Source organism: Natrix helvetica, assembly GCF_964273705.1.
Source record: "Natrix helvetica genome assembly, chromosome: 3".
Taxonomy (NCBI): Eukaryota; Metazoa; Chordata; class Lepidosauria; order Squamata; family Natricidae; genus Natrix; species Natrix helvetica.
Genome location: NC_138549.1, coordinates 26141749 through 26158722, shown reverse-complemented (window position 1 = coordinate 26158722; position 16974 = coordinate 26141749). Strand labels below are relative to the sequence as shown.

Sequence of the window (16974 nt, the reverse complement as noted above, 5' to 3'; positions counted from 1 at the left end):
TTTTATTTTGTGATAGATTTTGGTTAGACTTTTTGTTGGACTTTGGTTCAAAATTTCCTGTAGAACTCAAACTTCCATCCCAGACTAGTGAATTCATTTGTTTATTATTTATTTCCTTATTGATAATGTGTTACCATACACTTTTATTTTTAAAAAAGCAGACCGAATTTTCAGAGTATAAGACACACCTTTCCCCCCTAAAAGAGTGTGGAAATGTTGGTGCGTCTTATACACCAAATACAGCCATTTTTGGCCTCCCAACCCCCATTTCCCACAAAAGTGGAGACATTTTTCTCTTGCCCCAGCCCTGCTGAAGCCTGCAGAGGGCTGCTGGGGGCTGAGGGAAGGCAAAAACTTTTTTTTCTTACTTACCTCTTTGAAATCTTGATGTGTCTTATATACCGGTGCGTCTTATAGTCCGAAAAATACGGTACCTAAGGGAATATTTTTATGTTGGGGACATGCCTGGTTTGTTAAATACTAGGATCTTAATCTTCATTTTCTTCCATTTTCAAATAATTCTATAACACTTAATCTGTTTGAGAGAGAGCTACTTCAATAATAAATGTATGGCTTTTCATTGGTAACCAAGCTTTGAGCTCAGGCTATTAATATGGATTTAGTCTGGATGATACTTTTACACTTCCCTAAATATTCAGACTAAACAAAGAATATGTTTTGCAACTCCTGTTACTTTGATTAAGCATTTCCATCTTACAGCGAAGGCAGAGCAACTCTTGACATTTTTCTAGATATTATCGTGGCTTCGTTTTCTTTGCTGTGCTCTCCAATCTTATCATACAAAGCTGATAGGTGCCGTTAAATAATCACTCTTTCATTCTGTGAGCAATTGAGATCATGCTAAATTGTTATCTCTCTTGCAGAATAATTCAATATCTGACATATGATAAGTGTTCAGATTGCTGAAATTTTTTTGGATAAAACAATGTTCAGATATATAAAATATTATTAACCCTATGTCATGCATGTCAAGTTTTTTTAAAGGAAGATGCATACAATATAGCTTGGATTTTGAGGGTAGAATGAAAAGTGATAAACAACCCTTCCTAATTCTCTTTCTGGTAACCTAAAAAATGCAGTTGACCATTTTTAATTTGTTACATGCTCATTTTCAGTTCTTTTTGCAGCAATGACAGGAGGAATAAATAGTTGTTTCATTGCATGTGGGATAGACAGACAGACAGACAGACAGACATCTCCATTTAGTATTGCTCTATTTGATCATAATCATAATATAAAGTACCGTATTTTTCAGAGTATAAGACGCACTGAGGTTTTGAAGAGGCAAATTTTTTAAAGAAGTTTTTGCACTCTGCAAACCTCCCCAAAACGGCCCGTTTTTTGCAAAAATGGGCCCATTTTTTTTTTTGTCAAAAAAGGGGCATGCATATCCTTTAGGAGACTTGTAGAGTGCTCCTGGGGACTGGGGGAGAGCAAAATACAGCCTGTTTTTTGCTCATTTCTGCCCTCCCCAGTCCCAAGGAGCACTCTGAAAGCCTCCTACAAGCTATGCACAGTGATTTTGGTGAAGGGGGCGGGATTTCAGGAGGCAAAAAATGTTGTATTTAGTGTTTAAGACGCACCCAGATTTTCAGCCTCTTTTTTGAGGGAAAAAGGTTCGTCTTATACCCCGAAAAATATGGAAAATTAAAATAAGTTTGTGATCAAGGGTATAGTTCTTAGTATTTTTGCTGCCTGATTTGTTTTTAAAAGCTGTTTTTTTCTTGAATATACTGTATAGATGGAAATGAAAAACAAAAGCACCATTTTACATGTTTACTGTAGAAGTTGGCTTACATAATAGATTCTGGAGAAAATAATTTTATTAAACTGGATTTTACAATAAAAAAAAACTTAGCAAACCCCAGCTAATGTTCAGCTCTTTTTGTTCCCCTTTTTCATTCAGCTTTATTCAGATTTCATTCAGCCTTCATTCAGATTTTTCAATTGCTCTGCTTCCAGAACCAAATTTTGTTCTAAACTCATGACAACATTTAAACAAATACTTGAGCCCCTTTTGTTGCACAAAAACAGAAATGTAATTTATGATATTCTCTCCTTTACTTGAATTAGTGTTGAAATAATATTAGTGTAAGGACTGTGCAATCTAAATTCCATTTTAAATTACACATTTTTGTTTTATAGCTTTTAACCTCTGGGTCTTACATCTGGATTGTAGCCTTAAGTGGGCTGGTAAGTATAATTATTTTAATTACTACTTTGACGCTTTTCATTAAAGTATAATAAAGCATCTATGGGATGTGTTTTTTCTTTAACTCTTACTTCTCTGTATTTTTTTTCTTTTTTCATATTTAAATCTTTTGCCAAATTCAGTTTGCTTTAGGAATATGCATGAATAATCAGTTTCTTTGAATCTGGAACAGTCTACTAACAATCCTTCCTACAATCACTCATGCCCTGATCACCTCAAGGCTTGACTTCTGCAATGCAGTCTACATGCACTGCCCTTGTTCTGTGGGCATGATGGGCATACCTTGGTAAACCATTTCATTTGTGAGCTGCATTGGTTGCCTTTTTGTTTTGGAGTAGAATTCAAGGTACTGTTCATAATCTATAAAGCCCTTCATGGTATAGAGCAGTGATAACTAACCTTTTTGTTGTCGCATGCCAAAAGCGTGTGCATGCACGCGACAGCACACGCCTGCATGCTAGTGGTGGGTTCCGGATCCCGTTCCAAGTGGTACATTTGGAACGGGCCCAGCGGTGTCTACATGGAAGCGCGCAGCACGCGCATGCGTCTTAGCACCTCCACGAACCTCCGTGACACTCCAGCTCTCAGCAGAGTGTTGCGCAGGTGCTGTACACACCATGTGCATGTGCAGAAAACTTAAAAGACCGGTAAGGAGCTTGGGCAGGCGGGTGGGCCCTCTGGAACACCAGAACGGTATCCGGTGCTCCGGGCAGGCTCTGGTACGCCCATACCAGGGCGTACCGCCTGCAACCCACCACTGCTGCATGCCGACACCCATAATGTAATGTGCACGTAACATCCTCCCCCCTGCGCATGCGACCTCCCCCGGAAGCCCCTTTTGGGCTTAGCAGGCCTCCCTGAAGCCTCCTGGGACCAAATACAGGCTGTCAGGGGGGGAGTGCTGCAACCCCACCACACTCACCCACATGCATACGCGTGCATCTCCCACATGCCCTTCCCCCCCCCCGCGGATGTGCAGCAGAGACCCGAAAATCAGCTGGTTGGTGGAAGGTGCACGCGCATGCACAGTGGAGCTGAGCTGGGGTGATGGCTCGCGTGCCCACAGAGAGGGCTTCCTATGCCACCTGTGGCATACGTGCCATAGGTTCGCCATTACGGGTATAGTGCCTGGTTACTAGAGACTGCCTGTGTCCCATACTATCTGCCTAGCTGAGGGGCCCCCAACACCTGGGCCACAGCCCAGTACTGAGCTGTAGCATATTTAGAATTGAGCTGCTTGAATGGCTGATCGGAGCATACACGTAGCTCAACTTGTGTGAGTGGCAGGCTGGTAGGCAATCACGTATGTGCGCACCAACCTGTTGCTTGCACAACTTGAGCTCCGTGCCTGTGCACAGACCCGCCACTCACATGAACCAGTTCCCCTCTCCCCCGTCCCAGCTGGGCTGCCAAACAGGTTGGGGATTTCTGGCCTAGCCAATTAGTTTGGCAGCATTGGTATGCTCCATTTTTCATTAAACAATGACATCTTTTGGACCCCAAAAGTGCACCTTCTCTGTAGCAGCACCTGTGCTCAGGAATGAGGTTCCCCCAAACTCTAGACATCTCTCAACCTACTAATGTTTTGTAGGGGTATTGAAGACTTTGGTCTTTGCCCAGGTCCTAAGTAAGCGCTAGTGAAGCCTCCTTTGGACTCCATTATCTTCATTTCTTCATTTCTTTTTTGCACTTTGTCACACTTCCCAACTTTGTCCTTTTTTGTCTTTTGTGCTTTTTTCCCTTGCTTTTAACATTTTTTAAAATCTGAAACTGCCCAGAGTTGTTGGGAGTTGAGTAGCGTATACATTTAATAAAGTACATAAATAATAAAATAAATGTTCTAAATATTCTGCTGAACCATGGCTGGAAAGTCCCCTTGAATAGCTCTAAATTTTGCCATGTTTCATTGTTGCAATTGTAGCAAATGTTTTTCCTAGCCCCATTGTTATTTTCACAGATCATATGAGTGGATCATTTTTCTGGTCACTGGAAACTTTATCACAAGATCACAGAATATTTTGCTCTTTTTCTGGTGTGTCTAGCTAATTCTTCAGTAAAGTTTTAAGGCAACTTTCCTATCCAAGTGTCCAAACTAAAGGGAAGAATACTTAAAATGCAGACTAAAAATAGATTATTGACTATAGAACAATTAGTTTTATAACAGAGGTAATGAAATTAACAAATTTTATTGAAAAATTGAAGAATTTTATAAGGAAGAACTAACAGAAGACACGAGTTCCTCTTGATTAAAATATCTCTCTACAAAGGAAAGTGCCTGTTTAAACACAAACACCCACAGTTTTATTTTGGGCAATATAAAACAATGTTAAGGAAGAGGAAAGTTTTGATTTGTTAATCTGTTTATATAATATTTATAATAGGCATTACTTGTTCAGTATTCTCAGCTTTGATTATATATATATATATATATATATATATATATATATATATATATATATATATATATATATATATATATCCTTTTAAAATCTTTGTTTAATTTTTATTTTACATTTTTAGCATAAACAATTAACAAAGCAATATTTAAATTTAAAGTAAAAAATAGAAACAAAAGAAGAAAAAACAACTCCCCAAACACCATAAAGAAAAACAAAGAACCCAAAATCTTACATATTGTATTTATTAATACAGGTAGTCTTCAACTTGTAACTAGTTGCTTAACAACCTTTTAAAGTTACAACAGACTTAGAAAAAGTTTCTTATGACCCTTGAAGTTATGAGTGCCACACCCAACGGGATCATTTGATTGAATTTCGGGAATTTGGCAACATGTTTGCACTTAAACCTGATTGCCAAGTATTTTGCGAGCATTTGATTGGCATTTCAAATCTTCTCTGCTGGTTTCCTCAGAAAATCCATGGGAGAGCGGGCAGGAAAGTTTGCAAGCTGTTGCCACCTGCCAAACACCTCCCCTATGTGCATAGGGGTGAGGGACTTCTGTGGTGGGCTGGAGAAATTAAGCTCAGATTCCATGTGCGGAAGGTCATTTCAGCATTGGGCTGGAGAAAAGAAGCTTACATCCTGAAGATCAGCCTTTCTCGGCTTCAGAAACACTGTGTTGGCTAGCTTTTTACCCAGAAAAAATTAGCAAATGCAAAGTTTCTGAATAGTAGAGAGGAAAACGTCTCTGGCAGATGCAGGAGAAAGGAAGTTCAGACCTCAAAACCCGAGCTTCCTTTTTTCCATCTCAATGTAGCAGTTCCCTTCACACATAGAGGAGAGGAGAAGGTCTGTAAAGGACTGGAGAAACAAAACTTGGGCCTTTGGGATTTGAGCTTTTCTTCTTCCATCTGCCTTCTTATAGCAGGCACTCTGTCCTTATAGCAGGCACTCTGTCCACCCATGCAGTCATGCAGTCAACAACCATAGCTGGGATTGAGACTGCACTCATTGAGTGAAGCAGTTCTGTGAGTTTCTTACATAACAATTGCAATGGCTTTTGAACCAGATTCTTGGTCTAATTGTGGTTGTAAGTTGAGGACTACTTGTAACTATTAGTAAACCAGAACTACTAGTTTACTAATACATAGGCTAATACAACCAATACAAAATATGAACTGTACTAATGGACTATTAATAAACCAGGACTGGTTTACTAATAAATACACTAATTCAACCAATACAAAATATTAACTGTAAAATATCACAGTATCTTTGCCGTACTAACTTATATTGCTGTATCTTTTGATTAGTAGAAAATACTGCCTTTTCCCAAAATGTGGAATTGTGGATCTCTGGTGAAACCACCAGCTAAAGGGGAGGGGATTCTGCCAGGGGAACTAAAGAGACATTCCAGTTTAGAATCAGTTCAGGGGAGCAAATGTCTGAGATCAAATCCTTAGTTCTATATCTGCAGGCCATCTGGCAATATAATCTTGTAATATAGGTGACTAATAATAAAGTATCTGTTTGGGCCTATCCACAAGTACAGTCTGGTTGATTGCATCTGACAAGATCACAAAAATCTGATCTGGAATAAATATCACTTTTCCAATTTGTTAAACTGACTTTTAGCCACTCCTATGCTTGATAGAAGAGGGTCAGTGGCTAAGACGCTGAGCTTGTCGATCAGAAAGGTCAGCAATTTGGCGGTTTGAATCCTTAGCGCCGCATAACGGAGTGAGCTCCTGTTACTTGTCCCAGCTTCTGCCAACCTAGCAGTTTGAAAGCATGTAAAAGGGCATGTAGAAAAATAGGGACCATCTTTGGTGGGAAGGTAATAGCTTTCCATGCACCCTCAGCATTTAGTCATGCCAGCCACATGACCACAGAGATGTCTTCGGACAGCGCTGGCTCTTCGGCTTTGAAACAAAGATGAGCACCGCCTCCTAGAGTCGGGAATGACTAGCACATATGTGCAAAGGGAACCTTTACCTTTACCTATGCTTGATAGAACCATAATTCAGTTTCCATTGAGTTATATTCCAAAGTGTTGTTATATAGTTCAACATCACAATACACGTTCTTTCAAAAACAGTCTCTGGGGAATCCAGTACTGCCTGAATAGAGTCTTTGATGAAAATTCATGATAGCTGCTACATTCCAGCAGACCTGTGGTGATATAAATGACTATAAGCCACTTGGAATTGCCTTGGTGAGATGGGAGGTATGGAAGTTTAGTAAAATAAATGAGAAACCCTCAATTCTATGCCTTCCACATTAACTTTCTTAATCTGCAGCCAATTTAATCAATGAGATTATGGGATTTGAAACCCAACTCATCTACCAAATATGAAGTTAGGAAAGCTGATGTTGCATAGACATTACATATAATCAAGGGCTTGGATAATCTTATTTAGCTACTTGCCTGTCTATGACGATTCTCAGTCATCCAGGTCATAGTTCTCCCTAAGGAAAGAAGCATTAAAATGCATGTATTTTGTAAGTTCAGATACCAATTTTTGTAACTGAAAATTTCTGAAAAATCATATATGTACACACTGGCTGCAATTTTCCTTTTGGCAGCTTTGTTTCAAATTTACATAACATATGGAAAAAATGTCTGGAGATTGCTAATGCACAGAAAATGCAGCATGATGTGGTTGCTTGCCTCTGTTTAGAATGTGTATCTTCTCTAAGTCACCTTCCTTTCAGTAAATTCCTTCACTTAAATAGAGTGAATTTTTATAAAAAATCCAGAGTGGGGTCTTTCCCAGAATGTGGGAAAGCCCCTCATCTGCAATAGTCATAATCCTTCAATTTGAGTAAAACAGACTTGCAGTTTACTGTTTTTAGTTCAGCAACTACCTCCTCTCTACTCCTGATCATAACTATAATTAAAAGATTATAATTATAATTGAAAGCATTCCCACTAAAATACAACCTTTTGACAAACAATTTGGGATATAGTTCCTTTTATGACAATCATTTCTCCTCACTGTACTGAATTGTTTTCTCTCTTTACTTCCCCTTACATGTTATATAAAGCTTTCTTTAAAATAGATGTGCGTTTGCACATGTCAGCAAATGCAAAAAAAAAAAAAAAAAAAACCTACAATCTTTGTTTGGTTTTCAGTTAACATGTTGTTGTTGCCCTGCAACTGTTGAGGGGAGGGAAAGAAAGGAGAGGAACTGGTGGGGCAGGATCTCATACATATTTAAAGGAACAAACGGTATAAAATATCAGGATTTGGAAATGGTAAGACGTTTTTGTGACAAAAGAGTACTGCCATTCACTGAAAACCAACCATGGCCCTGACATTAATTTTTTAATAATAATATTTTAATCTATATACCACAGAGCTTTTCAGACTTTGGGTTTGTATAGGCAAAGTGAGGGGAAAACTCAGGATTCGGACAACCTAAGTAAATCTGATCGGATTATTTTTTTAAGTTCTTTTGAGATGCTCATAGCTCTCCACAATTTAAAAATTCCCAAGATAGGGACTACATCCATTTCCCCAACAAAATTTAGGAATCTCATACCATTAAATGTTTCCAAAATGTATTCAGAAAAAAGAACAGGAAAATCAAAGCAGATAAGGTGAAATTAGTTATTTAGGGGATGGGTAGGTACAATAGTTACAATCCCCAGAGGTACCACTGGTATGGTACAATAGTTATGGTGAGTTCTAGTTAATTGTGCCCTGCGTGGAAAAATATGTGTTGAATGACATTGTTCTCAAGCATGTACAAGTCAGAATGTATACAGAGGTTCCCTAATTTGGAGCTTTGTGTGTATACACAAGCTCTTAGGTCGTGTAGACCTATCACTACCCTCAACATACAATAGTCCCTCATATTCTCAGTGCATTTGACACTAACTCTCATAGTCATACATGGAAATGGGTGCAGGCTCAGGTTTGTCTCAAGTGCTACTGTCGATAATATGTAGGACATACGGTACCTACTGTCCATACCTGGATATGTTCCTCTCCTTTGGAGTATAGTGATTCGAATAGCAACAACCTTGTTCTCTTCAAGTTAATGAATGTGGACTGATTGGCCAGAATTAGACCCTGTTTGGACAGTATGGTACTGAACTCTGTGGTACCTCTCTTGTGTTGCTCGGGCAGGTCATGTTCCAGAGAATTCTGGACTTTTACAGAAACAGCCCAATGACATGGTTCAAATACAGTGCTAAAATAATAGGTTCCATTACCGAATGGGGAAATTTAAACAAAACACAGGTTCTACTCGCTTTATGCTAGGTCACATTTCCTGAAAACAAAGCAAATTTGCATAAAGCAAGCGGAAAAAAGCAGGTGGTGGATGCAGTGTAAATTTTGTAACAAATATCATACATTTTTAGAACCTTATTCTTAAGCATCAGGTTACCCAAATACATTTTACGCATGAAAACCTTTCTACATCTTTCGTTGAGCTGGATTTCTGATGCACTTGATTGCCAAGCCAGACGTAAGAGGCAGAATGCATCATGGCATTATGAATTTTATTAGCATAGATTGTGAGGTTGCCCACAGGTAGATTTTTCCAAGTGAAAAACTTATTCTGTGACTAGCGATCTTTTCCCCAGTTTTGCTGTCCAACTTTTTTTTCTTGTATTACATCCTTTTCCTTTCGGGTAAGAAATTGGACAAGATGTTGAGGGCCATTTTAGTAATAGTTGTTCAGAGATAGAGTTAAGCGTAAGACAGGAAGCAAAACCAGAATAATTATATAACATGATGGTAAAAGTATGAGTGAAGGCAGAAAGTGATTTTGGCAGGAAGGAGGCTTGGGCTGCTTCTAGATCTTTGGCGCAAATTGACTATGCTGGCACAAATCACATAATAGGGTTTTTTTCCCCTTTAACATAAAGCCAATCAAAGGAAAATGATCAACCATATAATAGCAAACTTGCATAAAGTGAGGAAAACCTGTATAGTCAGATCTGTTTAATGACTGGAGAATGTTGTGATAAAAGGTAGTTGACCTAGCTAGCAAGTTTGTGGGGCAGAGAACAATGAGGGAGTGTCAGGAAGAAGCTCACAAGCACATTAACAGAACCTCTCCTCTACCGTCCCTCCGACACTCATTATATTTGTCAATGTATCTGGCCAGGATTTTTCAGTATCATTTTTTGAATAAAACAAAGTGGTTTGAGCTCCACATAATGCTGAATTATAATGAATTTTCACTTCCTAGTAAGTGAGAGACATGTCACCATAGTAGAGTATTTGAACTAGTTTTAAATGCCAGTAAGAATTCCACAGATGTGAATTGAGAAGTTCTCGCACGTAATTACGTGCATACTTTTAGCAAATACAGGAAGTATTTCCAAAGCAGAGAGGAAGTGATGATTGCAGTGCTAAGCCTTGTTGTGAAGGTGAATAGATAATAGCATTGTGCCCTGTCTTGGACATATAATACTTGATATCAGAATAATCCTTTTCTTTGCAAAGATCTAAATATGGCTAGAGATGAAGGGAAAAAATTAACTGTCTCACAAACTGTTCCAGGTATTTAGTAACTCCCCCCCACCCCCGAATGTCACTGAGAAGAAACATAAAATGAGCTAACATTTCCATCTTTTTATCACTCCACATTTGTATATGTTTGAACATTCTTAATTCCGTTTTCTGGATTTGCATAATTCAGTGAATCAGAAAACCCAATTCAATGAACCCAAATGGGTTGGATTGAGACATCATATTAATGCCACAGAAATCTACTCAAATTACGCAAGGGTAACATTAAAAAAGCATGTTTAACTAGAGAGATTCCATCTTTTAATGATGTTGGTTAGGTAATTAATATGAACCAAGCCTGTTTGCTAAAAAAAAATAATAGAAATAAAAACTTTTTTCATTTTAAAAAAAAAGCTAAATGGCTCTATCACCATGGAGATATCTGTTACAGTAATTATTATATTCTGGACCTGTTCTGACCACATGCTTAACCTGCTCAGTTGGGTTGACTAGTTGCAGTGTTATAACATTATAGTTATAATGTTTTGGTACATATGTCAACATACAGATACAGAAACTTGATCAATAATAACTCCTTGGGGAATTTACTCACAGCTCGGGCTGCTCCTGAGCTCCTGCGAAAGGAAAATACTAACAAAGTTCCATTAATAATTACCCTTTTCTGTCATATGGAGGCCATTCCCTTTTCTTCAACTCTTTTTCTTAGTTTAGGTAAGCAAAATAAGATTAATGGATTGGATGAAATGATTGGATTTTGTGGGGTTCCGTTTAACAGGCTCTTTTTGGTGTTCCCCGCCCCGAGTCCTTTTCGGGAGAGGGGGCGGTCTAGAAATTCGAAGAAAATAAATAATAAAATAATGTGGACCCCCAATTATGTACTTAGAGAATGGAAGTGAGAATGTAGCCTCCATTTCACCAGTGGTCTTAATTTCCCTTCTTCTCGGATCACAAAATTTGACACGGTTGTAGCTATGGACTGGAAATATCAGCATAAATCCAGAATAAAACAACCAGGTATTTCCTGTTATTGGCAATAAGCTCATATGTTCTATCATATCCATCTTTATATCTAACTGTCCCCCCTCTGAGATGTTATTTATAAATTTACATCTATGGTTTCTTAATAATTAGTACATCTTAGAACTAGGGATAACAATTTCTACATTAAGATTTGATTTTATGTTATCAGTTTTCCGTTCAGGAGCCAGGCACTCTCTCTCTTGCTAGGCTCCCTAAGATCGGGAGAGATGGCTAAATGGCCTGGTATCACTCCTTTTCATCCCGCTCCCCAACATCCATTTATTTTTACAGGACAATGTGAGGAAACATCACTATCCAGCTTGCCGTGTTTGAAATTGTTTTGTCTTGTGTAAGGTGGTTCCTGCTAAGTGCACATTTTCCTCAGGGGAGAAAGACGTATGTGTGGTCAAACATGCAATAGAGCTGCCTGAATGTACTTTTACCAGAATTGTTTGCACGTTACTTTTCCTTCTCACGGCCATAAGTGGTACCTGCTGATACTTTGAAAAAGAGCAGAGACCTACAGTATATCACAGAAGTGAGTATACCCCCTCGCATTTTATAAATATTTAAGTATATCTTTTCATGTGACAACACTGAAGAAATGACACTTGCCTACAATGTAAAATAGTGAACATACAGCTTGTATAAGAGTGTATATGTGCTGTCCCCTCAAAATAACACAACACATAGCCATTAATGTCTAAACTGCTGGCAAGATATACTTAAATATTATTATTATTATTTATTATTTCTTTGGATTTCTAAACCGCCCCCTCTCCTAAACCGCCCCCTCTCCCAAAAAGGGACTCGGGGCGGTAAATATGTACAAAATGTGAGGGGGTGTACTCACTTATGTGATATACTTGTATGTCTATTGGCAGTTTCCCATCCCTGTTTAATTTTTTTCCTTTCTTTAATCTTTTCTGCTTTGGTTTTCACATCTTTCATTTAAGAATTGTATATTAGACTTTTATCATTTAATAATTTAATTCATATTAAGTCAACACTGCATTATTTGTTCTGTTTTATTAGCTAGTTGAAAACTGAAATATTTGCAAAAATGAACAATTAAGATTTTTCATTTTTGTTTTCACAATAAAAATGCTTATGCTCATTATTTGGACGGATGAAAGGAAGCAGTCATCTTTTGATATATTTTTAAACAGATGTTGCTTCCTTTGTGTGAGAGGCAGGAGCCTAAAACTGATACTGCATAGTGCTTTTTGCACAATTTCAAACTATACCTGAATGGTATTCTTCAAAGATTCCCTTGTTTATATGGAATTATTTTCTAATATTTTAAAAGAAAACAAAGCTTGTTTGTATCATTGCTATACATTACCCCATCAAAAGTGGTCTTGTATAACTTTTTCTACATAGGCCACTTAGAATTCCATAGGGTCTTCAAAAATGAAAGATTTTTCTGTGGATTTTTGAATGAAGAACATACTTTAATTGAAAAAAAAAAGAATTGATTATATTTCTGAAAGTTCCCCGTGATAATGGAGAAATGCCTTGGTGTCCCTAAATTTGTTTAGGTAATAGGCAAAGGACTAGTTTTATCTATCATGAATAACTATGAAGTAAATTTCTGGAATGACGATTGGAATTTCCTGCATTGTTTTGTCTGCAATTTTGTCTTTTCAATTCAAAACGCAAAATTCAAATTTTGAAACATCTCTAATTATGTAGATACCAAATGACTGTCCCTTATCAAATGACTCATTAAGTTTTCATTTTATGAAAATGAAGCATGATGGTAACAGATGTTTTAAAAATCCAGTCAATATTAATCATGGGTAAGAAACTAGACCCATCTCCTCCTGGTTTCCTGAAGGTAACTGGGTGGTTTCTGGCAATTGTGAACGCATCCTTGAGAGAGTCTGGTCCTTTCAATGCTTAAGGAGGAGGTGGTCCCTTCTCAAGAAACCATTGCTTAGACCCCAGAATCAGGGGTGGGCTTCAAAAATTGCAGCAACAAATTGCTATCCTGTTGCTGGGTGGGTGTGGCCATGGCGGGCGTGGCCAAGTCGGCCTCCTGCACCACAGTTGCAAAAAGTGATTCCATCACCCTGGGATACTGCAACCATCATGAGTTAGTTGCCAAGTGTCTGAATTTTGATCATGACTATTCTGCAATGGTCGTTAAGTGTGAGAAGTGGTCGGGTTTTTTTCAGTATCCTGTAACTTTGAACAGTCATTAAATGACCTGTTGTAAGTTGAGGACTACTTGTAGCATGTTCCACATGGAGCTGCTATTGAAGAATATCTGAAGGTGCAGTTGATACAGAAAGCAACAGGGCGTCCTTTGGTACACATATGTTATGCCTTTGCTTTGGGAACTGCACCGGCTCCCAGTTGGTTTCTGAATGCAATTCATTGTGCTGCTTGTCAACTACAAAGCTGCTCATGACATAGGCCAGGATATTTGAGGGATTGTCTTTCTCCAATTGTCTCTGTCTGCCTCATCAGGTCTGGCAGAAGGGACACACTCTGGGTTCCATCACATAAGAGTGTCATCTGATAAGTTCAGGAAGCATGCCTTTGTTGTGGCTGCACTGCCCTTGGGAACATAATTCCTAATCAGGATTAGGTTGGCCCTAAACCTGGTGGTTTTTCAGAAGGCTGTCTTTTCTCCCAAGCATGGAGGTCATAGGTGAGTCTGTGTGTTGTTATTGTTAGAGTTGATGGTTTGGGCTGCTATCCAGAGCCAAGACTATTTGAGGATAAAACTAGCCTTTTACTCTCCTGTTGTTGATCAAAGTTTTAATGTGCTTTACTAACTTTAAGAATGTTGTATAGGCAAAATTGTCTACTGTTATTTCAGGATTTATCGTACTCCTCTTGAGGTGGCAAATTCTCACTGTAAATACGTTTATTTGCACAGAATATTGTAAACATTTTGAAAACATAAATACTATCAATATATGGAAAGTAGCTTGTACTTAGTCACGTGAATGAAGGTAAATATAAATGTCCCAGGATAATGTTGCAGGATCCTATCTGAGTCAGTCCATAGGACCAGAGGTTTGTTCTTCCAAGCTTTTGGACTCTTGCTGGAACTCCTTCCTCAGGGAACTTCTCAATCTCTAGGATATGTGCACTGGAAAGTTCTGTGCATTGTATTTATGTGGTGCCTGGTTGTGTGCAACTTTTAGATGTGGGTATTTTGGGTATTGATAGTCAGCTACTAAGTAGTTGATTGTTGTTTCCTCATGCTGCTGTGCCCTCAGCTCCTAAGTATCTGTAACTGGTGCAAATCAGTACTCCTGTTGACTTACAAGAGGCCTGTTTCCCAGACTTCAATCATTTCTCTGGCTATTTTTGTCCCTGCTCAGCCAACAATCTTAATAACCGAGAGCTGTACTTAGTAGTTGTACTTAGTCAACTTATCCATTCACGAAATTGCAATTGCAGAAATAGCAACATAAATTTTGAGTCCTCCAGTGAAGCAGTTAGCAGTCCAATAGCTAATGTTGCCTGCTTGTTGATTGCTTATTTATTTACTCATTCATTTATTCAGCCAACCATCTCACACAAGCAACTTGGGCAATGAATAGAAATAAACAACATAATCATCAAAAAATAATACACTTATGAAGGTAAAAGTTTCATATAGTCTGAAAAGAAACCTGTGTTGTATGACTTGGACTAAGAGCTAAGCATCACATGAGAGGATTTTAAACTCTTTATCTTCTATATACCATACTACCATAGTATGGTATTGATAATGTCTAAATCAAATGAGAATGGCCTAGTACTGTAATATAGGTAGCCCTCAACAACAGTTCATTTAGTGACCAAAGTTATAACGGCACTGAAAAAAATGACTTATGATCATTTTTCACACATATGACCGTTGCAGCATCCCCATAGTCATAGGATTTATATTTGAATGCTTGACAAGTATGACGGTTGCGTGTCCCAGGGTAATGTGATCATCTTTCATGACCTTCTGTGACAAGCAAAAATCATTGGGGGTGGGGGATGGGGAAGCCAGATTCACTTAATAACCGTATTACTAATTTAACAATCAAAGTGATTCACTTAACTGTGGCAAGGAAAGTTGTAAAATGGGGCAAAACTCACTTAACATACTTCTCATTTAGCAACATAAACTTTGGGCTCAATTGTGGTCATAAGTCAAATACTATCTGTATTGAAACAGTAGTTGAGTTTTAAGAATACAAAGAGTAGTAAATGTGTTACTAGAATAGAATCTTATGAGTCATGAGGAGTGTGCTGAAAATTTAAAGTAACATTTTGAGAGGGCAGGTTTTTTTCATGCACACAGCAATGGCTTTGCCACAATTTAATTGCTTCTTCACAATTATTTAGAAAAAGGTGGATGCTTCTAACTGAATATATGACAGGGATTTATTCAAAATAATTCAAGTGGCATTTCTGTCCTGTATCAGAGAACTTCTGTTTGATTTATCAGAAGTGAAAACAAAGCCACAACCACTTCCTTTTTTTGTAAGGTTAAGTTTGGGATGGGACGGTATATACTACAGAACATTCACGTACAAAATGTTTACTAAAATAAATATATACTTAGTTCAGATGAATAGGATAAAAAAGTGAATGAAAGAACATAAACAGTGTTCTCAATTTTGTTTTCTTCTTTGCATATGGCAAGAATTAATAAAATTCAAATTAATTAAAATGTGTAAAATGGTAGAATAACACTCTCCTTCACATACTATTATGTTAAATTAAAGTATACTTCATTAAAATAATAGCATTTAATCTGTAGTTTCCCGACATTAAAAAAAAAGTTAACTTGCCACATCAAATAACTTTCCACACATTTTCAGACATTAATATTTCTGTGATCGCATATGATATACCTATCTTCCTTTTTTGTGCAACCTTTTGTGACCTTCTGATTCTAGTCTGTATCCTATAGTTCTCTCTGTTGGAAATTTTAATCAACAGCTAAATCATCAAACAATAGTAAATAGAGGAATTTCTGATTTTTAAAATTCAAAATGACATGGCTGTTCCTCCTGTTTCAATAACCACACTCATTTATTTTTATTTATTTACAGTGCCCAGACTAGGTCATAGAATTTAAGAAATACAGGGCACCATTAAAGCATGTCTAAGTATTGTATTTTTCGGAGTATAAGACACACCGGAGTTTAAGATGCACCAAGATTTTGAAGAGGCAAATTAAAAAAAATTCTGCAGACCTCCCCAAAATGGCCCATTTTTCATGAAAATGGGCCCGTCCTTTTTTTTAAAAAAGAAAAGGGCATGAATAGCCCTTAGGAGGCTTGTAGAGTGCTCGGGGGGGACGGGGACAAAAAATACAGTCCATTTTTTGCAAAAACTGGTCTGTTTTTTTATCAAAAAAAATGGCAAGCATAGCCTTTTAGGAGGCTTATAGAGCGCTCCGGGGGGGGGGGCAGAAATGAGCAAAAAACGACCAATTCTTTGCTCATTTTTGCCCTTCCCAGCCCCCAGGAGCACTCTGGAAGCCTCCTAAAGGCTATGCACGGCCATTTTTGTGAAGGGGGTGGGGTTCAGGAAGCAAAAAATGCTGTATTCAGTGTATAAAATGCACCCAGATTTTCAGCTTCTTTTTTGAGGAGAAAAAGGTGCATCTTATATTGTGCAAAATACGGTAATTATATATAATCCATAAATATATAAAAGGGGGAAACCCTATAAAATTAGCATCGCATAGAAAGGACCAAATGATTTCTATAAGTTAAGGCTATAAATGAAAAATTTGGTAGTCCTTTCAAAATACCTGGGTGTATATTTCAACCATGAGTGGAGTTTCAGACTAAAAAGGAGTTCTGATCACCAAGGCATATA

The 16974-nt window shown here is 37.8% G+C and overlaps 1 protein-coding gene across 1 annotated transcript in view; it reads left to right on the top strand.

Annotated features, from left to right (window-relative positions):
* Window positions 1-16974, top strand: part of UBAC2 (UBA domain containing 2) — an 84340-nt gene that overhangs the window by 45476 nt on the left and 21890 nt on the right. Inside the window, exon 6 of the mRNA XM_081947302.1 lies at window positions 2167-2214. Coding sequence (XP_081803428.1) covers window positions 2167-2214 — 48 coding nt within the window. The remainder of the gene's footprint in view (window positions 1-2166; window positions 2215-16974) is intronic.